The sequence below is a fragment of the Carassius auratus genome, unplaced genomic scaffold (genome assembly GCF_003368295.1).
Source record: "Carassius auratus strain Wakin unplaced genomic scaffold, ASM336829v1 scaf_tig00011176, whole genome shotgun sequence".
NCBI classification, from domain to species: domain Eukaryota; kingdom Metazoa; phylum Chordata; class Actinopteri; order Cypriniformes; family Cyprinidae; genus Carassius; species Carassius auratus.
In genome coordinates, this window is record NW_020524175.1 from 792,728 (window position 1) to 817,088 (window position 24,361).

Here is a 24,361-nt window from a genome sequence, read left to right on the forward strand (position 1 = left end):
ACTGAAGATCAAGGAGCTGAAATTCAAACACCTCCAAGACCTGAAGGAAGTCATCCCAAAGGACTTTGACAGCTTTTATGACAATTTGCTTCTCTAGTTTAATATAGGATGCAGTATTACGACTGTCAATATGATGGCAATGTAACACCACACACAGAGCCTAACAGACACACAGACAAGGGTTCACCCTACTCACAAATACAAATACACTTAGTAATGGGCTTAGTAAAGCAAACCTTAACTATGATTTTATCTGTGTTAACCTATACTATCAGTTATTGATGTATTTTGTTTATCTACTTATTACTAGTCTTATTATACATGTGCATTGAAGTTAAAAGATTTATCCAATATAATACTTGAATTAAATTTAATGTTTTGGATACCACCATTAACTTATTCTTTTCATTGTTATTTTACTTTTTCAGTTTCACTTTTTTTTCAGTTCAGTTCAGCTTAGGCCTTCTTATAGACTATGCCTCTCCTGGCACGTGCATGTAAAACATCCCAAGTAGCAAGGTTTTTATTTATGGGAGAAAAAAGGGCTATGAAGTGTAATGTTGTCTGCCGTGGATGTGAGGAATCACACTCAGTCTCAGGGTTTTGTTTCCAGAAGATAGACATTATTTCAGAGAGAAACAAAGCTGAGAAGTGAATGCCAGGTGGCATCTCATTATATACAGTTCTTGTTTATAGAGGGCATTTCCTATTTCCTATAGTCTTCCTTATCCTTACATTTCGGTTCCTTCCTAGAGACCTGTTATGGTAAAGAAAAAGGCCAATTTGTATGTTTTTCCAGATGTTTCTCATCTGGATCTGTACATCCTTGCCATGTAGGCCTCTATCTTCCTAACCATAAACTATAGGATTATAATGGTATAATAACTGGTGATATAAATGGCTAGATTCACATTGATTATACTTGATTAATAAAAATCTTACTAATAAAAATCTTTCACACCTACTGGCACCAAGTAAGCCTCTTTGGATAACTCTGTTTTTTAAGACAATAATGAGTGAAAATAGTTTGGTTAGATACATTTGAGTTGGCCTGTTATATAAAAAATTGATAGCTGTAATGCTTCTATGCAGAAGTAAGCCTGTAAGCCACGAAGTTAAGTTTGCGAGCAGATTAGACTAATTTCCGCCTGTATTGGACAGCCTAATCTGCTCATCGGTTTTTGTATTGCATCACTTCCACCCAACAGCCACGATATGTAAGTGTGAACTCATGGAAACAATGTCATTTAAAGGTTGCAATTTATTTAACTCTGCCTTATCACAGTGATTTAGTCATTTTGGTGCAAAATGCATGATGTATAAACATTGTTTTAAATATAAAATGCAAAAAGTCAGTCATTTATTTTAAAACTTGAAGCTTAATATGCAAAACAGCATGGCACAAACAGTTTACTTTGACATGACCACTTAATTTTTTTTTTCTTTTTTCTTTGGGGGGGGGGGTCATGATGTTATGAAACTATTATTATTATATTATTTTATTTTTATTTTTTGAGACAGATACTGTAAGTTTTGAAGTTAATGGTGTGTTTAATGGTAGGATGTGGTGTACTGGCACTTATCTTGATGTCAGTGAATATTCTGTCTTAAATGCTAAAGTATACAGTATACTAATGTTACTAGTCTATGTCTATGGAACCAGCATGTGATCGAGAGCATGAGAGAGCAACAAATAAGAAGAGCTCAGTGTCACGGCGCGGTAGGGACAGCACCGTGGAAAGAACAAGGTCAGGGTCCAAATGCAGGGAAGATTAACTTTAATAGAACAAAAAGGCCAACACGGCAAAAACAAAACAGAAACAAATGACAGGGAACAACGGAACAACGAAACAACACAAGCACTAGAGACACGATTCACAATTAACATTACAATAATCCAGGCAGGCAGAGTGGTGTGAGGCAAACCTATATACTAGTGAACAAATGGGGAACAGCTGTGTGAGTATGTGAACAGGTGTGCAGAGTGAAGGTAATGGGTCCGGGAGCAAGGGAGAAACACAGGTGGAGCAACTAAACAGTAATGAGGTGACAAGGTGGGCAGGGTCAGAAAAGGACAGGAGAGAGCACATGGCATCAAAAAAAAACACAACACTCACAGAAGACAGTGACAGAAAGACAGAAGACTGTGACACTCAGAGGGCTCAAATTATTTTAAGAGTTTAGATGCTTGAATGATTTTAGGCTGGCGTAAAAAAAAAAAAAAAAATCACTTTTCTACTGCATTTCCTAAAGAATGCCTGACATTATATATCAGTATGCAAGTCTAGTTCAGTGGTGTAGTCAGGGCCATACGCAAGTATATGCCTTATGCTTACAAACCTGATTCCAAAAAAGTTGGGACACTGTACAAATTGTGAGTAAAAAAGGAATGGAATAATTTACAAATCTCATAAACGTATATTTTATTCACAGTAGAATATACAGGTCCTTCTTCAAAAATTAGCATATTGTGATAAAAGTTCATTATTTTCCATAATGTAATGATAAAAATTTAACTTTCATATATTTTAGATTCATTGCACACCAACTGAAACATTTCAGGTCTTTTATTGTTTTAATACTGATGATTTTGGCATACAGCTCATGAAAACCCAAAATTCCTATCTCAAAAAAATAGCGTATTTCATCCGACCAATAAAAGAAAAGTGTTTTTAATACAAAAAAAGTCAACCTTCAAATAATTATGTTCAGTTATGCACTAAATACTTGGCCGGGAATCCTTTTGCAGAAATGACTGCTTCAATGCGGTGTGGCATGGAGGCAATCAGCCTGTGGCACTGCTGAGGTGTTATGGAGGCCCAGGATGCTTCGATAGCGGCCTAAAGCTCATCCAGAGTGTTGGGTCTTGCGTCTCTCAACTTTCTCTTCACAATATCCCACAGATTCTCTATGGGGTTCAGGTCAGGAGAGTTGGCAGGCCAAATGAGCAAAGTAATACCATGGTCAGTAAACCATTTACCAGTGGTTTTGGCACTGTGAGCAGGTGCCAGGTCATGCTGAAAAAACGAAATCATCATCTCCATAAAGCTTTTCAGCAGATGTAAGCATGAAGTGCTCCAAAATCTCCTGATAGCTAGCTGCATTGACCCTGCCCTTGATAAAACACAGTGGACCAACACCAGCAGCTGACATGGCACCCCAGACCATCACTGACTGTGGGTACTTGACACTGGACTTCAGGCATTTTGGCATTTCCTTCTCCCCAGTCTTCCTCCAGACTCTGGCACCTTGATTTCCAAATGACATGCAAAATTTGCTTTCATCCAAAAAAAGTACTTTGGACCACTGAGCAACAGTCCAGTGCTGCTTCTATGTAGCCCAAAGTGGCTTGACCTGGGGAATGCGGCACCTGTAGCCCATTTCCTGCACACGCCTGTGCACGGTGGCTCTGGATGTTTCTACTGCTTCCGCAGGTCCCCCAAGGTCTGGAATCGGTCCTTCTCCACAATCTTCCTCAGGGTCTAGTCACCTCTTCTCGTTGTGCAGCATTTTTTGCCACACTTTTTCCTTCCCACAGATTTCCCACTGAGGTGCCTTGATACAGCACTCTGGGAACAGCCTATTTGTTCAGAAATTTATTTCTGTGTCTTACCCTTTCGCTTGAGGGTGTCAATGATGGTCTTCTGGACAGCAGTCAGGTCGGCAGTCTTACCCATGATTGCGGTTTTGAGTAATGAACCAGGCTGGGAGTTTTTAAAAGCCTATATGTTGTATTCCGAATAAAATATTTAAATTTGAAACTTCCTCATCATTGCATTCTGTTTTTATTCACAATTTGTACAGTGTCCCAACTTTTTTGTAATCGGGTTTGTACTTTTTTAGCCATTTGCATATTATGACTTCTAAGGATCAATATCTGCGTATACCCTCAGTATACCCACTTGTTTTAATTGCTTCGCAAGTCAGTAATCTACTATCATGTATAACTTCCCCTTTAATGGTGTAGCATAAAGTTGTGTGCAACTCGTGATTCTTTGTTGTAAATCGCGCATTACTTCTGGCGCATTACTACATCACTTCTTTCATTTTACCTTTTCCCGCCCATCATCAACTGAGTGCACGTGTCATATCCCACAGTCCTGTGCGTTCCAATCTGTGACAGTTAAACCAATAAATAAAGATGGCGTCTGAAAGTTGCGGTCGGTGGTCAGTTTGTGTGTAAATGTATGTTTTTGATTAACGTTTTCCACTTTTGATGTCATTTCTAGCGAGAAATTAATATAGCAATAATGAAATATCCACTTTGCTGTAGATCATTAAACCATTGCTCTGCCTCAGAAGCCTGTCCAAAATCAGTTTTCAGTTGTGATATATGAGAACATTAAAGGTTCTGTAGTTATGCTGGCTGAAGTCATACAGGTTTGCAATCACTTGAGGGTGAGGAAAGGATGACAGAATCCATTAGAAGTAGGCCTAATTTATTTGGCATTCTAGCTCAAAATCATTGCTTTAGTGTCAAGTACATTTCTATCTGACTAAAAATGCATTTGTTTTGATCTTCAGTAATATATATCATTATTTGTTTCTGTCCTGTTTTATTTATTCATTTATTTACTCCAATTGAAGGCACTATAACCCAGCAGAACATTCCTGGGGAAACTCGTGGGCTGGATATGTCCAGGGCTGAATTTGATCCCCAGTCCAGCCCTGCCTATATGCTGAAAAATCCTCTTACAGGAAGTATAATTCCCTTCATAAATAATACAATCAGTGAATAAAGGCATAAAATAAAACATCAAATTAAGATGAATATAAACACACACACACAAAAACACATAAATTCAGATGTATCTCTAAAGCACTTTTCACAATGAATATAATTCCAAAGAAACATGTTGAAATGATGAAGAACTGTAATAATGTGTCGACAGATGAGCTGAACAACCTGAAAGTCATGCTGTAAACTACTTGAAAAATGATCTGTTGACCAAATTTAGAATGCACTGTATTGATTGTATTGTATGTACAACTGAGAAAGACATTATTCATAATTTGTCATGGTTTCTCACTTTCTGTTTAACTCTGTTTTACGACATTTCCCTCTTTAAGAATAGCCTAATAGTTTGCTCTGTGGCCATCATATGAGACACAATTTCATAAATCCTTTGCACCACATGGGTTTTAGACTTATATTGTCCTTATCAAGCTCCATCAAAAGAATATGAATATACTGCTCACTATTTATACTACAAAAGACGTGCAGAATTAATACTACACTGATCCAGAATCAGGTCACTTTTATAGTACAGAACGTGTTATAAGAGGACATTTTCACATTAATTTTATTTGCATTTGAATTTATGATAATGCATTTGGCATGCTGACCTTTTAAGTCATCTGTCATTTATTTGATGCATTTCTTCTGAAACAAAAAGGAAAAAGAGGATCTTCATTTTATAAAGTTTCTTAGGTTTTAGTAATTGCTGGTAAATGTGTGTGTCGCTACTGATGTAATGTTCATATACATTTACAGCAAAGTATTTGGAATCTTAAAATCTGTTATCTGTCATTAACAAGTGTCTTCTGTTCACTTTCCTGTCATGATGAAAAGGTGGAAGTTGTTTTGTTGCAGCAGTCAGTTTTCTTAGTAATTGCCTCCAAATGTATGTATCCTCATTTTAAATAAATTTAAAAAACCTCAAATTAGGTGAATTTAAGTTTCAATGAACATTACAATAATGATGAATTTATTTTTAATTTTTTTGCATTTTATATTTAAAACAATGTTTATACATCATGCACTTATAACACTAAAGTAGAAAAACACCAAAATGATTAAATCACTGAGATAAGGCAGAGTAAAACAAAACCTGTTTTTGTTATTAAATTACATTTTTATTTTTTCTTCATGAATTCAGCATAGAAACCACATGTCATTATTAGTGAAATATTACAAGCTTTTTCTAAGCTGATAGCAACCAAAAGAGTTAATCAAGCATCAGTATTCAATCACTGTGATGTTAAGCTTTGACGATAGTTCACAAATCACTAATCACTGAAAATACATCAACAATAGAGAAAGAAACACAGGAATTATGAATAAGAGTTAGATGACTTGCTGACTTTGAGTTGATGAATTTAGAAAATAAATAATTAGAACATTATTAGAATAGTAATAAAAATCTATCAGAAAACTCTGTATAAATTAATTGATATCTTCTTCACTACACTGAGTGCATTTGTTGTGACTGTGTGGATTGTGATGCTTGTGTTCCATCCTCAGAGAAAACTCTTTCAAAAACATGTCTTAGAGAAAGTTTAACATTGCTCTTAAAATCCTGCCCCATGAAAACATACAGAATGGGGTTCAGACAGCTGTTGAAATACGCCAAAGAGATGGTCAACGGATACACAGCCCAAGCCACAGCCACAAGGGAACTGGATTTCTCGCCATATATTATTATCAAATCTACTATGTGATAGAACAACCAGCAAAGAAAAAAGGCCACGATTACAGCAAACATGATACGAAACGCCCGTCCAGTGTTAAATTGACTCTTGCCTAACTTGCGTGCAATGAATCCGTAGCATGCTGTGATGCATATGAGAGGAACCAAAAAACCAAACACAAATCTGATGATGCTAAACCCTCCATACAATTTTAAATGGTATTCATCAAGTTCATGAAACAGGCAGTATGTTTCATTTTTATTTGTGTGAAACTTTGCTAACATCATAAAAGGCAGACTAAGAATTGAAGCCAGAATCCAAGCTGTTGCACAGGACAGTCGTGCGATGAACAAGCTGCGATGATTCTGAGCCCAAACCGGCGTGATCACCCGAGTAAACCGATCCAGACTAATCAAGCTCAGTGTGAAAACGCTGGCAAACATGGTGATGAACATAATGAAGGGGAAAATCTTGCACATTACGGATCCGTACGGCCAGTAGCCAATAGCTCTCTTGGTGATGTAGTAAATAGTGGAAAGGCAGCACAAGAGGTCAGCAATCGCTAGATTGAGAAACCCTACTGTATTAACAGTCCTCTTCATCTTCAATCCAGCAACATACACGACAAATGCATTTCCAGGAACACCGAGGATAAAGGTCAGGTAGTAGAAGACCAGAGAGCCCACTCTCGTAAAATTCATCAGATCAATAAAACAATCCTTACAAACATCTTTGTAGACATTGTCAGAAACATTATCAGTATATGTCTGATTAATTTTGCTTGAGTTGCTGCTGTCCATAGTGCTCTGCTTGTCCTGTAAATATAATTTATTATCAGCGTCAAACATTTAATCATTCAGTTAGCAGATTCTTTTATACAAAGTGACTTATGAACAATGTTCCCTCTGAGCTGCACAGTCACGACAGAAGAAATAATGTGACAGGTGCAAAAATTAATTGGGAAAGCCAGTTGACTGAATTCTAAATTAATTGCAAACCACTATAGAATTGGTGTTGCTATAGAGTTAGAACCGGTGAATGCGGTTTACAGGTTTCATAGAAAGACGAGATGTGCACCAAATAAGTCACTGTAGAGATCGAATTCATTGATGGTTGCAGATGAAATAGCTTGACAAGAGCCAACGCAAACACGATGACATGTGAAATAAAAGGTCATCATGTTTTACAGAAGATTGGCTTGATTAAGTGCTGGAAATAGCAGATGATGGGCACGAAACAGTAACAAAACTTACAAATTTACAGGTGTAGCAGTTTGCAGACTCTACGATAATTTTGTTTTAAATATTTATTAAAAATATTAGTTTTTTTGTATTTATAAATTAGGAAACTAATAAATCTCAAAAAGGGCAAGAAACAAATGAGAAGGAACATTGCTTACATGTGTGGAAAATAAGCAATTTGACAAAGGCAACTATTCAATATTATTCAACAATTAAAAATATTGGACATTAAGACATCTAATTTAAATCATTAACTATGCAGTCACTTGTATGTCAGTGATCATATGTTTATATGGTTTTAAATCACACTTGAGTTTTACAGATCAAATAATGCCTTACAAACTTGTACTCACCTCACCAGCTGATCTGTACTTACTAGTGGTATTTGCTACTTATACTTTAAGCAATTGTAAATTGAAAGAACTTCAAAGAACCTCAGATACTTTGATCTTTCGAGAAACAGCCAACACAATCATACACAGACACCCCCACAGAGTGAAGGTGCAGGAAACGCCTCTCTCATATATGCATCAGTTCCTTCTCATCCCCTTCCTTACGCTTACCCATCCTCCCTTTACTTGGTTCACTTAGAATGTTCAGTAGTATTATGTTCTACATGGATGCAATTTATAGTTACAGTCAGGTTTAGCATCATTTGAATTGTCTCAGGGCAATGGTACAATGGTCTCAATCTTACAAAAGTAGACTAAAAGATGATACAGATCCTAAGAGTTGAAGGGATCATGTGATCCTTGTTTAAAGATCTTTATTTTGTGTAACAGAATATATTGACATGCTTTAATGTTCATAAAACACATTATTTTTCAAATACTGCACATTATTGTAGGTGCTCTATTGCCTGCCTCTCTCAAACACTTCCGACAAGCGAAGTCTGCTCTGATTGTCCAGCTGACCCAATGCATTGAGAGTGATCAAACACTGTAAGAACTCGTCAGAAATCCAACGGCCCTTTCCATTATCGTGAGCATCATCTTTCAAAATAAATACAAAGACGGTTAATAATGTCCTTAGTTTTACCATCAGTTCAAGACTGAAAGGGGAACAGAGTTGCGTGACAGACAGTGATGAAGCATGTATATGATTGCAGAACACAAGCCAAGGAAAGGTTAAGACAGCTGACTCAACTGTGTGACCCTCTCTCTCTCTCTATCACTCACACACACACACACACACACACACACACACACACACACACAATACGTGGAAAACTGTATTTAAACATTCAATAGTAAATACTTAAATAACAAAACTTACTTACATTAGCTGATTCAGAAGCACCAGTTTGTCATAGAAAATTCAAAATAACCTCCTCTCTTAGGTTTTTGAAACTGTCATCCAAAAAATGCATTGCTGTTCTGTTTTAAGTAATCTTAAAGATTCCTAAATGCATCTACTTTCAGAAGGCCAAATAAAGTGCTTTTGCTTTCACCTAGATATACACATCTCCCTGACCTGGCTGCTTCAACACTAACTGCGTTACTGAAACCATGCCTTCTTTCGTTGCATGAACATTTGTGCGGCATTATCCAAATTTTTCCACATTGTGATGTAGAAATGGGGGCTTGTTTGAATTAGGCGTTTTAGGGGGCGTGGCAGAGTCTTAACTCTGATAAAGAATATCTCTTTGGATTTTATACTTTGCAACTTTACATATCTTCTTCATGCACCAAGAGCTTGTAAAACTAAAAAGAGAAAGGAAAATTTTAAATTGCAACATATGACCCCTTTAGGAGATTTTTTGCTAACTGCAATGGGAGAGCTCTCTCCCAGGGCCTTCTATGTAAATACTTTCTGTTCCCATTGAGGTGTAAACCACCCAGGTCTGGGACCTGGCTTAATGCAAATTATTTATTTTTTTTGTACATACATCCATTTGGGGGATGTTTTATCTTGGTGTTGTATTTAAAAGGATCGGAGCTTTCTTTATTTTATGTATTTTCCTAAAAGCCAGATATGATGTTACATTTGATTCTATTCTGTTTTACTCTGTAATCACTGACTCTAGTAGATTACGCTTTATCCTTGCTACCACATTTTCTGTGTCAGGTTAGTAATGGACTAAAATTCAGTTAAGATGGAGCATAGGGCACACCAACTGCATCTTTAGAAACCAGGCTAACACTTGGTTTTAGTTCAAGTGTACTTAGATTGTAAGGGCTGATAGGGAATATCCATTTAGGTCAACTGGATGTTGTTCGACCCAATGCTTATCAGCCTGCCACACTCCTGAAGGCGCCCACCAGCCTGCAGCACCTGCAGCCAGTTACCCAGTACCAGACCCCATGCAGGTGAACTTCATAAGGCTCTCTCCATCTGAACATGCTCGTCACCTCAAGGCAGGTCTCTGCCTCTACTGCGTGGCTACCGACCATTACATCGGAACCTGCTTTGTCCAACCCACATGTCCTGTGGTGAGTACACTTTAGTTTAAGCGTACTGGCCCCTGGCTCATTCTCCAATCTCCAGAAATCAGATGGGATACGGGTGAGGTAACACACTGGAGCAAGTAATGTCTACAACACTGTATCTCAGCCATTCCCAAGCCTAATCAAAGTGCTTGCACCGCTCTTTTATCCTCCACTCACATCGAAAGTTCTGTTTTATTGGAAGCACCCACTATCCCATCTGATTATGTGCCATTCCAGGATGTTTTCAGCAAGCAGACTGCCACTCACATACTACCTCATTGGCTGTGAGACCGCACCATTGACCTGCTTATTATTATTAATTATTAATTATTATTGCTGTCTGGAAATGAACTCCCCAAAGGTTGAATATATCCCCTGTCCATCCCGGAGCACAAAGCTATGGAGGAATATATTCAGGAGGCTCTTTCCAAAGGTTTCATTCATCCCTCCACACCACCAGCTGCATCCAGCTTCTTCTTCGTGGTAAAGAAGGCCAGGGTCTTGAGGCCATGTATCGATTACCAGGTACTAAATTCCCAGACTGTGAAAGTGAAAGTGACATGACACTGCATTTTACCCATCCAAAGTGCACACACACCATGAACACACACCTGGAGCAGTGGGCAGTCATTTATACTGCAGGTCCCGGGGAGCAGTTGGGGGTTCAGTGCCTAGCTCGAGGGCACCTCGGTCATGCTACTGAGAGTGGAGAGAGTGCTGTACATTCATTCCCCCACCTACAAACCCGTCAGGCAACGAGTGGAAGACGACCTTCATTAACCCATCTGCCCTCTAAGAATACCTTGTCATGCCATATGGCCTTTCCAACACCCCGTCCGTCTTCAAGGAGCTTTTAAATGAGGTGTTCTGGTAGTTCCTTAATGACTTTGTTATTGTCTACATCAATGACATACTCATCTACTCCCAGAATCTAGCCAACCATTGCAGTCACATGAAGCAGGTCTTCAGGAAGATTCGTCAACTCCACCTCTTTCCTGAAGCTGCAGAAGTGAAAGTTCCATTGCCCCACCGTGCAGTTCTTTGGGTATGTTATCGTCCAAGATGGAATTCCAGAACCTATTCATTAATTTTCTGTAATTCCGGTCAATAAACCTCCTTACCCTTAACTACCTGTTGTCTCTGGCTTTAGCTGTGACAAGTATAGGGACAAATTCTCACTATCAACCAGTTGCTTATTAAATTAATTTAAATTAAAATGTAGGCATTTAGCAGAAGCTTTTATCCAAAGTGACTTACACTTGACACCATGGTATAATGAGCATACTCTCACCCTAAAGAGAGCAGCCTGAAAATTTGGAGCGCAACTGGAGGAAAACAAAACTAGAGGTAATTCGTATTGCTTGGCAGGAAAGTAACCTATCCTACAGAAAAGCATTAAAAACTTACTTTTCTTCTCTTTTTGAAGAAAACAAACATAACCCCCAGTATTTATTCAATACAGTGGCTAAATTAACGAAAAATTAAGCCTCAACAAGTGTTGACATTTCCCAACACCAGAGCAGTAATGACTTTATGAACTACTTTACTTCTAAAATCGATACTATGTAAGGGAAACAGGTCAGTTTAGCTCAAAGGGAATCATTTAAGATTTTAAAGGGAATTTGAACAGAATCACTGTTTCACGGCTGATCACTGAGACACCCTGCCCACTGAACGAGCCGTTTAACATCAAATCTGCGCTGGATATTAATATCCAAACTATAGTGAAAACAATATCAATTAGCACAGTGACAAGATCGGCAGTTTAAGACATTAACATGTAAGCACAAAACACAATATACTTCTCTTTTCAATATGAATAAGGCTTTATTAGATAAATCTAAGACATATAAACTAATCTAACACATGAACGCACGCACTCACACATTCACACAAGTTGCAGGAAGGTCGAAAGTTAGGGAAAGATGAGTTTAAGAGAAAGGAAATGTGGAATCCCAAGTTTACTGCAATACGTTAAATTGCATAGACATGAACAGCCATCAATCACTTAATTAACCCTCGCATTGAGTTCCTCAATGAGGTTAAAATTATATTAGATACACCAGTACAAATGTCTGAAGGTACATTGCCTGTGTAAACAAAGGTGTCCCTTTGTTGTCGTTGAAACAGGGTTTCCGATGTTGCTGATTGGCTGGAAGTTCAGTAGTCGCTGAAGTGACGTCTTGGGAAGCCCGTGGTTGGGCGCTGGCTGAAGATGCAGAGTTGTGTGGCAGGTTGAAGTTGAACTCGACGTTACAAAACTTAACTCAGAACACGAAACTCTCAAACGGAAAAGAAAAGAAGTAAAGTTTGACGAGACTAGGTGGTGTTTCTTCTCATCGTGGCTAAGTAAAAACAGGCAGGCCGAAGCACGCTGGAACCGCGCTCAAAGAATAGTGATGACTAACAGCATGGCTAAAAGCTAAAGCTAAGAAGCAAAGCTAAAGCTAAAGCAGGCATGACTAATAGCAGAAGCATAGCTAAAAAACTAAAAGCAAAGATTTTATGGTGTCCTAAGTATTTAAACTGGCATGTTGGCCACACCTCAAATGTTGTCTTGACCAGTCAGATATTGTCTTGGCTCGGGGGTATCATAAACATATGTTATCTTATCAAGCATGTGGTCCGAATTTTCCCGCTCTTGCGGGGTATAATTTTGGACATGATTCCTGTAACTAGAATATGATACATTTGACAAATAACTGATGGTCAGGACTAATTCAAGCAAGCAGATTCAAACACACACATACCAAATATAATTAGCTATCCAATAGTTATAATTAAGCTATCCAACAGTTATTAAAAGACATACACAATAAGTGATTATAACATGATAGTCAAATGTGTGGGTTACATATACATGAATATGGAGTTAAGTGATGGACTGATATTCATTTATAAGTCTTTTTGAGTTCATTTTGGTCCATATTTATGTAGAAAAGACAGTTTCTTTGCCATTCTCTTGACAAAAATTTCTGTGGAGACCAGAGGTTCTTCTGCATGCTTAGTAAACAAACAACAGCTAGTCCAAAATGCAGCAGCTAGAGTTCTTACTAGAACCAAGTAGTATGTGTCATGTCCGCTGTCTGATCACCCCATTCTTCGGTGTGTGTGTGTGTTTCTGTATACGTCTGAATTTCCTGTGCACATGGTATTTTGTTTTGGTTTTGATCGTTCGTCTTGCAACAATCCGTGGCGTTCCTCCCTCCCCCTCATCACTACAGTTTCCGCTTTTAATTGTTTGACTCCACTCACCTGAATTCAATGTCTGTTCATCTTCTGCTCTATTTATTCCCATCTGTCGTGCCTATCGGTGCCAGATCGTTGTTCGTCAAAAGTCCCTGTGTAGTCATTCTATCAGATCCTGTCAAGCCTTGTTTTGTTGTGCCATTGTTTGCTGCTACTGGTTTTGTTTTGTTTTTCTATTTTCCCCTCCCTCATTTCTTAGACCAGGCACCAGCATTCCTCAGAAGAGTTTTTGTTTGCTCTGTCACTGGCTCTCTCGTGGCTTCCTCCCCTCTCCACTCTCTACACGGCCGCGCCGTTGGGCGCCCCCTGCTGGGTGTTTATGCAAGGACACTGAAGTCTCTTATTTTTCTGTTGGACCTTTTTCCTCATTTCCCGGCCTGTTTTTGTTCGTTGGAGGGAGTTTTTCTTTTTGACTTTTGAATAAATTGGTCTAGCACTGTAACCTGCATCTGTGTCCAGTTGTGTTCCTGACAGAACGATCTGGCCAAGATGGACACAGCAGGTGCAGATTCTGTCAGAACTGCAGTCACCCAGCAGGGTGTTCTTTTGGGCCAGCACAAAGCCAGACTGACAAACACCACAAGGGAGGTGGAGTTTCTAGCCAATCAAGAGGCTGAGCTCCAACGAGAGCCTGCTCAGGGTGGTGCAGTTCACCAACTTTCTCGCCATGAGCCTGAGCCCCAATGCAAAAACCCACCACCCTATGATGGGGACCCCAATTCCTGCCAGCCTTCTTCCCAGTGTTCTGTGGTGTTTGTCTTGCAGACGCGCACATACGCACTTGAGATGTCCAAAGTGGCTTATGTATTGACTCTTCTAACCGGCAAGGCCAGAGAGAACCTCTGTCTGGGAGACTAAAGCTCCCTGTTGTGCTTCTTTTAAAGATTTCCGCCAGGAAATGGAGAGACTATTCGACCGCTCTGCCAGAGGTCAGGAAGCGGCTGACCAGCTAGCACGGCTCCGTCAGGCGGGTCGCTCAGTGACGGACTATGGTATTCATTTCAAGACTCTGGCAGCTACCTACCGATGGAGTTTCGGTTCCTTGCCGCTGTCGCCTCTGGCTTGCTTAGTTGGGGTCACTTCATCTACAGTGATATCGTTGACTTGATTGCAAATAAATGCACAGACCCTATTAAAACTGTACAGAGATGACATCACTGAATTCAATGATGAACTGCCTTTAACTATCATTTTGCATTATTGACACACTGTTCTCCTTATGAATGTTGTTCAGTTGCTTTGACGCAATGTATTTTTTTAAAGCGTTATATAAATAAAGGTGACTTGACTTGACTTACAGTGCATTCAGGCTATCAATTTTGACCTATCATGTGTTCCCGGGGAATCGAACCCCCAACCTTGACAACGCAATGCTCTAACTCTTGAGCTACAGGAACACTATTAGCATGAATATAGGCTGTTTATTACAAACCTGAATCCAATAAAAGTTGAAAGTCAGAAGTCAAGATGGGCAGAGGATCACCATTTCCCCCAATGTTGCGGTGAAAAATAATGGAGCAATATCAGAAAGGAGTTTCTCAGAGAAAAATTACAAAGAGTTTGAAGTTATCATCATCTACAGTGCATAATATCATGCAAAGATTCAGAGAATCTGGAACAATCTCTGCATAAGGATCAAAGCCAATTGAAGTTTGAAACTTCCCCATCATTGCATTCTGTTTTTATTCATAATTTGTACAGTGTCCTAACTTTTTGGGAATTGGGTTTGTAGTTAATCAATTGTTAATAGCGAGAATTGAACCTTAAAATAAAGTGTGACCAAATTTTCTACTGTATATATTATTGGTTGAATGAGCATGTAAGCAGGAAAGTTGTATATATGTATGTGTAACGCCATGCCAGCAGAGGGAGCCCTCTCCCGAGTACTGACTGTGATCCACTCCCTCTGCTTCACCTGTACTTCCTGTTTGTGACATATATAAGCATGGCCGCAACCACTATCATGTTGCGAAGTATTGCCAGCCTGTCTGCCTTACCGAGCGTTTTTCCCATTGCCATAGTTTGCCTTTTTGTGTATGATCTTTGCCTGGTTTCCCTGTTACTGCCTCTGGATTTGCCCACTGTCTTGTTGTTTGGGTTGGAGTGCCTATCTGTGTATGATTCTTCTTCTACGATTGCGATTCTCTGCCTACTGTTCTTACTGCCAGGGCGGTAAGTCACTGCAAATTGGAACCTGGTAAAAAACAAGGACCAGCGAGCCTGGCGAGGATTTAATCTTTAGGCACTCTTGATGTATTCAAGGTTCTTATGATCAGTGATTACCTGGAAGGGGTGAGCGGAACCCTCCAACCAGTGCCTCCATTCTTCAATGGCTGCCTTCATAGCCAGTAGCTCCTTGTTTCCGACATCATAATTTCGTTCAGCATCCGTGAGTTTTCTGGAAAAGTAAGCACAGGGAAAGAGCTTGCCTGGTTGTCCGTGGCGTTGAGAGAGCACTGCACTGATCCCACAATAGGAGGCATCAACTTCCAGTATAAATGGTAAGTCGGGGTCAGGGTGTTTTAAGATAGGCGCAGTGGAAAAGCTGTTCTTGAGGTTAGCAAATGCCCATGTAGCTTGATCAGTCCATTTTAACTTAGATGGCTTCCCCTTCAATAATGATGTCATAGGTGCGGCTATGATACTGTAGTTCCTTATGAAACGTCGGTAGAAGTTTGCGAGTCCTAGAAAGCGTTGAAGTTCCTTCACGGTGGTGGGTTGTGGCCATTCAGTGACTGCCTTGATCTTAGCCTGATCCACTTCCACACCCTGATGGTTGACGTTATAGCCTAGAAAGGAGGTTCTTGACACATGGAATTCACATTTCTCTGTCTTGACATAGAGCTGATTCTTTAATAATCTGGTAAGTACCGTTCTGACATGATCCTTGTGTTCCTCTTCAGTCTTAGAGTAGATTAGGATATCGTCAATGTAGACAATCACAAATTTGTTCAAGAGGTCCCTGAAAATTTCATTCATGAATGACTGGAATACCGCAGGTGCATTTGCTAGCCCATACGGCATAAAGTGAAAGTAAAGTAAAGTAAAGTAAAGTGAAGTGACATTCAGCCAAGTATGGTGACTCATACTCAGAATTTGTGCTCTGCATTTAACCCATCCGAAATGCACACACACAGAGCAGTGAACACACACACACACACATTGTGAACACACACCCGGAGCAGTGGGCAGCCATTTATGCTGCGGCGCCCGGGGAGCAGTTGGGGGTTCGATGCCTTGCTCAAGGGCACCTAAGTCGTGGTATTGAAGGTGGAGAGAGAGCTGTTCATGCACTACCCCCACCCACAATTCCGTCTGGCCCGAGACTAGAACTCACAACCCTTCGATTGGAAGTCCAACCCTCTAACCATTAGGCCATGACTCCCCTAAACCTGGTACTCATAGTGCCCCCTAGTGGTCAGAAATGCAGTCTTCCATTCATCACCTTCCCGGATCCTGATTAGTTTATAGGCACTTCTTAAATCTAATTTAGTGTAGATCTTGGCTTCTCTGAGTTGCTCTAGTGCTGCAGGAACTAATGGCAGTGGATAGCGAAACTTGACTGTAACATTGTTCAAACCTCTATAATTGATGCAGTGGCGTAGTCCTCCATCCTTTTTCTCCACGAAGAAGAATCCTGCTGCCGCTGAGGAAGTGGATGGACGGATAAACCCAGAGCTGAGAGCTTCCTCAATATATGCGTCCATGGCTTGATTTTCCGGAAGTGACAGTGGATAGACCTTACTTTTGGGTGGCATGGCATTGGTTAACAATTCTATGGCGCAGTCCCAATGACGATGAGGTGGTAGTTGAGTGGCCCTGGTTTTGCTAAAGACCTCTTGAAGATCCTGATAATGGGGTGGTATGGTGACATGCTTACTCTCTGGACTTTCGACACAAGGTGAGACAAGGTTTAGAGAGGACATTATTTAGACATGTAGAATAGCAGAATTGTGACCAACGTTTGATCTCGCCACTCTGCCAGGAGATGGCTGGGTCATGAACAGATAACCAGGGGTATCCAAGTATGATTTCGTTGCATGGTGAGTCGATGACGTTAAATGTAATAGTCTCCTGGTGAAATAGGCCTATCTGCATCTTCAAAGGGTGTGTTTGTTGGATGATACCGCTTCCAATGGGTTTATTGTTCACTGCATTTACCTCAATAGGTGGGTCACATGGTAGGACGGGGATGTGGTATGTATTAACAAGATCCTGTTGAATGAGGTTTAGTGCCGAGCCAGAGTCAATCAGTGCTGAGAACTCAAACAAGTTGTTTCCAGTAGTTATCTTAACCACATTAGTGAGATTTTTAATATTGTGCTTGGAAACACTCACCCGACCATTTTCTGTGTAGTCCCTCCGGGCTTTGAGTGGACACATTGCATTGTGATGAGCTGCACTACCGCAGTAGAAACATAATTTCTGGGTGAATCTTCTTGATCTCTCTTCTGATGACAGCCTGGTAACTCCTAGTTGCATGGGCTCATAATTGACATGATCATTAACAGGACATTATTCAAACATTTGTGTAGTTAGAGAGATAGGCATGACATTCTTAGACGTGGATTCAGGGCGGTGAGTGCAGATGAGGTTATCGATCCTGATAGCCAATGTGACGTAATCAGAAAAGGAATAATACTCACCTTTACAAGCGAGCTCTGCCTGTAGCATGGTCGGCGGCCGATTTACAGCCTTGAGTGAGTTGTATTAGCGGAGTGGAAACATCCTTGCCCCCTGCTGGGTTTTCAAACAAATCTCTGAGTTGTTTTATGAAATAGAGAAAAGATGTTTGTAACATACGGTCAGTTTCCCAAACTGCTGCGGCCCACTCGATTGCTTTGCCCGTTAACAATGACATGAGGAATGCACACTTCTTCTCATCAGAGTCAAAGCTATCCTCTTGATACATGAAAAATATTTCAACTTGCCGAATGAAACCCTTACATTGTTCTGCAGAACCATTGAATTTATCAGGAAGAGCAAAAAGTACCTTTGCGGGCTTGGGTGGTGGTAGCGATCGTAGATACTGTGTGAGATAGTCGTTAGCCACTTAAGCTTTAGCCAGTTAGTCACGGTACTCCGTGAGAACGTTGCTCTGATAAGCCAACGCGGCCTGTAGATCTGTTATCTCTGCTGGATTCTTCGGAGGCGAAGTATTATGTAAGGACGCGGAGGCGGCGTTAGAATCCATGTGCAGTTTAATAACATCCACAGCAGACATATCCAAACAGTAGGCAGAGAATCGTAATCGTAGAAGGCAGAGAATCATACACAGATAGGCAGTCCAAACCAAACAACAAGACAGTGGGCAAATCCAAAGGCAGTAACAGGGAAACCAGGCAAAGATCATACACAAAAAGGCAAACTATGGCAATGGGAAAAACGTTCGGTAAGGCAGACAGGCTGGCAATACTTCGCAACATGAAAGTGGTTGCGGCAATGCTTATATATGTCACAAACAGGAAGTACAGGTGAAGCAGAGGGAGCGGATCACAGTCAGTACTCGGGAGAGGGCTCCCTCTGCTGGCGTGGCGTTACAGTATGTGATAGCAAATTTCACAGAAAATTAAATGAAACAAATAAAGGATGCAGCATCTAGTTGACAAGCTAAGCACTTTATAATGATATAAAAACACACTGTATTGTAAATAAATAATTATTTCATGACCACTTAAAGAGTATATTTTATGTACATTTTTAATGTGTGTTGTATGGATGTAATCTGGACAGACTACATTTACATATTATATTGCGATAGGTATACTTCTGTGTTAATGTTGAATCAAGACTAGTTAATGCATAATTTACAATTGAAATGGGTTTAATAACAGTATTTTGTTATGGTTACACTTAAATTGGTTACAAAATAGATGTTGGATGGTAAAACATAGTTAATTGTACCCAGCATATACAGTATGTAAAATGTAACTTGAGAAAGAAAGAGAGCGAGAGAGGCCAGAGCCCTAACGAAGATAGATCGCCAGCCAAGAAAAGAGACAGCAAAGAAAATAGAAAGAGCAAAAATTAGAATTTTATCCCTTTCTAGACCATGTGTCTAAAACCAAATCTGATATGTTCAAACCAACCAATCAGCAGATTACATCTTCACCGAGGGTCTAAAGGTGTGACAATTAATGTATGTCATGTATACAACAGGCCTTGATCACTAACAGCACATCTTTGCCTTCAGTAATTCCAAATGACCCTTTTTTACTCAAGATAGGTTTGTTACAGGAAAGAAGATGTCTTTAATCATTTTCAATCTTAAAAAAAAAATGAAAAAAAGAGGTACATGTTGGCACGAAGTTTCTTAGTAACTGCCTGAAATGTGTGTGTCTAAAGATAAGAAGCAATTAGTCAGCAGAGAAAGCAATAGCGCATACGTGCTTGCTTAATACTTAGTGTTTCTGTTGTTTCTTGTTGCAACATAGGCTCATTGGAAATACATGCCTCTACATCAATGGTTTTCAAGTTTTATTAATAGCGATCCTATTTTTTTATTTTTAAATTGACCCAACCTATACAAGTGGCATGCAAAAGTTTGGGAACCCATTGCAGAATCTGTGAAAATGTGAAGAATTTGTACAAAAAAGAGAGATCATACACTATACATGTTATTTTTTTATTTAGTACTGTCCTGAGTAATATATTTTACATAAAAGATGTTTACATTTAGCCCACAAGACTCTTTTTTAAATTATTAAAATAACCCCATTCAAAATTTTGGACACCCTTTGTTATTAATACAGTGTGTGGTTACCCGGGTGATCCACAATTGTTTTTTGTTGTTGTTGTGTTTTGTGATGGTTGTTCATGAGTCCCTTGTTTGATCCTAACAGCAAAACTGAGCTCTGTTCTTCAGAAAAATCATCAAGTCCTGCAGATTCTTCAGTTTTCCAGCATCTTTTGCATATTGAACCCTTTCCACCAATGACTTTTGAGATCAATTTTTTCACACTGAGGACAACTGAGGCACTCAAACACAACTATTAAAAATGGCTAAAACATTCACTGATGCTCCAGAAGGAAACAAGATGCATTAAGAGCTGGGGAGTGAAAACTGTGAAAAGGGTTGAGATGTAATTTTTTCTTATTTTGTTGAAATATTAGATATATTTTTTTTCCATTTAATACTGCCCTTAGGAAGCAAAATAATCTATTTGCTTGTTTACTGGAAGACAAATTAAGTACAATTTACCTTGATCTTCAAATTCCAAAAGTTTTCACATCCGCTCTTAATGCATGGTGTTTCCTTCTGGAGCATCAGTGAATGTTTGAACCTTTTTTAATAGTTGTGTTTGAGTCCCTCAGTTGTCCTCAGTGTGAAAAGATGGATCTCAAAATCAAACAGTCACTGCTGGAAGGGGTTTAAATATATAAAAGATGCTGGAAAACTGAAGAAGGAGCTCAAGGATGTTTCTGAAGAACAGTTCTCAGTTTAACTGTTCAGAACAAACAAGGGACTCATGCACAACCATCACAAAACAGAAAGACAGTCGTGAATCATCCAGGTAACCACACACAGTATTAAGAACCAAGGGTTCCCAAACTTTTGAATTAGGTTATTTTAAAAATTTCAGATATTGTTTTTTCTTGTGGACTAAATATAAACATTTTTTATGTAAAATATGTTACTCAGGACAGTACTAATTAAAAAATAAAATGCAATTTGTATGATCTCCCTTATTTTTTTTTTTTTAAATACTAAAATGTTCACAGATTCTGCAAGGTGTTCCCAAACTTTCACATGCCACTGTACACACATGGACATACACAAACACACACACAAATTCACACTATATATATAGGGCTGGTAAGAGATGAAACATTTTAATCTAATTAATTACATGATGTGTTGATTAATTAATCAAATTAATCGCACATCAATTTTGGAGAAATTACTCCCAAAAGATAATTTTAAGTCATTGTTGTGTAAAGCATCAAACAGGCATTACAAGAAACGGAGTTCAGCAATAAATATTTTGATTGATAAAATTAATTACATATAGTCTATTCTTTTGGACCATGTGAGTAAATGATGACAGAATTGTCATTTTTGGTCGGATGAACTATAACTTTAGTTATTTATTTTCTTAATTTTATTTTTATTACTATGAAATTATTTCTTTAATGAAATGATACTCTAAATCATGAGTCAGCAACCTACGGTGCGCGTGCCAACAGTGCCACGCAGAGGAGTACTCGCTGGCACGCGAGCCATAGGGAAAACAGCATACTCATGTTTATTTTGAGGTAATAACTTCTCATAATCACACAACCTGTTAGGAGCTATGAATACTATTAAAGTGTGAGAATTAACTTGCGCTAGTCTACGGATGCGTGCATGAACGCTGCACATACTAGGCACTTCAGGAAAAAGTTTCAGCGGTCTAACAGCGCTTGTCAGTGTCAAAATGACTGAGGTGGCTAATCAAATCCAATTAGGCGTGGTTTACTGTTCACAGTAGCAGAGCGCGAAGCATCAGTTTAAGGTTAAAGAGAGTGATGTAAGTTGAAACTGCAAATATTTTTGTATTAGTCAACTTTTTATAATACGTATTACGATAGAAATGTTAAATGACCAACAGCTATATCCAGTGATGAAAATTTTTCTCAAATATGGCCATTTTATGAGGGGGGGGGGGGAGAGATGTGTAAATTGTCTGTGTCTGTCTCTCTCTACAAATAATGAAGCAATTTTGCAACCTTGTTGTTGAGAAATACAATGTAGCGATTCACTATGTGTGGGGAAGTTGTGGCCTAGTGGTTAGACAGTAAGACTCCTAACCCTAAGGTTGTGGGTTCAAGTCTCAGGCTGGCCTTACCATGACTTACTGTAGGTGCCCTTGAGCAAGACACTGAACCCCAACTTTGTGGGTGTATGCGTGTGTGCGTTTTGGATGGGTTAAATGCAGAGCATGAATTCTGAGTATGGGTCACCATACTTGGCAGTATGTCACATCACTTTTTTACTTTAAATATCAATTAATAAAATTCGCGTGGCAGCACTGACAAGTTTATGAGCTTCTGAATGTTACTTTTTGCCCAGCATGATCTCGAGGTGTGCGAGGTGTGTGTGAGTGAGTGTGTGTGTATTTGCATGCATGTATCAATTATTAAAGCAGCACATTAACGGTGATTAAACTGATTTTTAATGCATTGACCTTGTCACACACACATATAGCACACTGTGTATCTTATATTAAAACAATTTATACAAAAATATTCAGAAAGTATTTGCATCAAATAGTTTTTTTTTTTCATATTTAAAAATGTGTATGTACCGTTTAAATACAGAATACATTAAAATGTGGGGGGGGGGGTGGAGGCGGGGTTGTGTTGGCACTGTCACCAGAAAAATGTAAAATGCCTAGCCATGCCAAAATGTTTGGCGACCCCTGCTCTAAATAATAAACTAAAGCTGCCAGTGGGTGTTGGTAAATGTCTTAATGATTAAGTCAACAAGTAATTTATTCATTTATTTCATTCGTTTAAATAGCTGATTCATTCAGGAGTGAAGTAAATGCTTCTCTATGAATGGTTCATTGAATCCTTTGACTTGTTTGACTTGAAGTGGGTCATCACCATCAGACTGAACGGTGTGTGACATCAAAGTAGCGCAAGAGCTTAGAGACCAGACGACTCCTTGTGCTTTTGAATCTCTCTCGCGGTCCTTTGATGTCATGCACCAATCGGTCTGTGCAGCACCACTTTTAAAAGCCTTCGAACTTCTTTCAAAATGTGTATTAAGAAATTAAATGCTGGAGGGTTGCTTGGAGATTAACAATTCTGCTCTGTCTTTTTCTTCTGGTCTTAAATAACAATAAAAAATTCTAAATGAATTGTTGTACAAGATAAGTAGAGATGTTCTGATACCCTTTTTCTCAGGGTATCGGCCGATACGGAGTACTGATCCGATACCTGGGTGTGTATCTGTATATACAGCTGTATATACTACTAGCCCTGTGTAAATTGATAGAATTATTTTATGGTGTGCTTCAGACTTATCCCTTGATAAAACATGAACAAATACATGGTGAACTTCTCTTCTCTGTTCCCTCCATCACCTCTTTAACAGCTGATGATTTTGCCACATTCTTCACAGACAAAACTAGAACAATTAGCAGGCAGTTCTCCACTCAACGCACATATGAACTTCAGCAGTTTAGTGCAGGGCAACAATATATACTGTATATATATAGAGAGAGAGAGAGAGCGAGAGAGAGAGTACACTCTTAAAAATTAAGGTTCCAAAAGGATGTTTTTGCAGTGAGGCCACAGAAGAACCATTTTTGCTTCCCAAAAGAACCTTTCAGTGAACACTTCCTGAAAGAACCATTGTGAAGAACATTTTTTTTAAATCTGAAAAAAATAATAATAATTCACTAAAAAGAACATTTTCTGCATTTGAAAGGTTCCATAGATTTTTAAGTTTCTTCATACAACCATTGATGTCAATAAAAAGCTTTATTTTTAAGAGGTTACAGAATGTCGTGAGGAAAAAGAGGAATTTGTTTTGGTAGAAAATTACAAGTCAGTTTTGTCAGAAAATGTGCATCTGTTTAAAGATTTAAATGATAATTTTTTTACTTTTGCGTTTAAAGCATATCTGTTTTTGTTGTTTTTAAGAGGCTTAGAATTGAAAACATTAGGCTTGACCCAAAGAAAACTGTTGTTAGCAACTATTTGCACTAATTATAATAATTTTCACTCAAAATTAATTTAATGTTTATTGTACAGTCCAATGAACTTACATTTAGACATTATTATCTTTGCACTTTATATGCAAAACACTATTTATACATAACAGACTTTGGTTGTAAGTCCATGTAACACAAAATTGAGGAAAAAAACATAACTGGAATATGAAAAATGTAAATATGTTTTAGGCTGATGATACACAGGCAACTTTTTGAGGAAATTTTGCCATGCAACTTTTTTTTGAACAATATTGCTAGAGCACTTCCCATTGAGAATGGGTAATATTTCTATCTGGATATTTTAGATCAGTTGTGAGCCCTGTGTCTG

At 38.9% G+C, this 24,361-nt stretch overlaps 1 protein-coding gene across 1 annotated transcript; it reads right to left on the bottom strand.

Annotated features, from left to right (window-relative positions):
• Nucleotides 1-5,875: 5,875 nt before the first annotated feature.
• On the bottom strand, nt 5,876-8,131 carry LOC113072970 (C3a anaphylatoxin chemotactic receptor-like). The gene is made up of 2 exons (XM_026245844.1): nt 8,006-8,131; nt 5,876-7,226 (listed from the first exon to the last, which is right to left on the bottom strand). Exon 2 carries the CDS (start codon nt 7,209-7,211, stop codon nt 6,186-6,188), a length of 1,026 nt encoding a protein of 341 aa, XP_026101629.1. The 5' UTR covers nt 7,212-7,226; nt 8,006-8,131; the 3' UTR covers nt 5,876-6,185.
• Nucleotides 8,132-24,361: the final 16,230 nt, after the last annotated feature.

What these genes read in the sequence shown, in the direction of transcription:
- LOC113072970 (XM_026245844.1), bottom strand. Translation starts at nt 7,211, where the DNA reads ATGGACAGCAGCAACTCAAGCAAAATTAATCAGACATATACTGATAAT.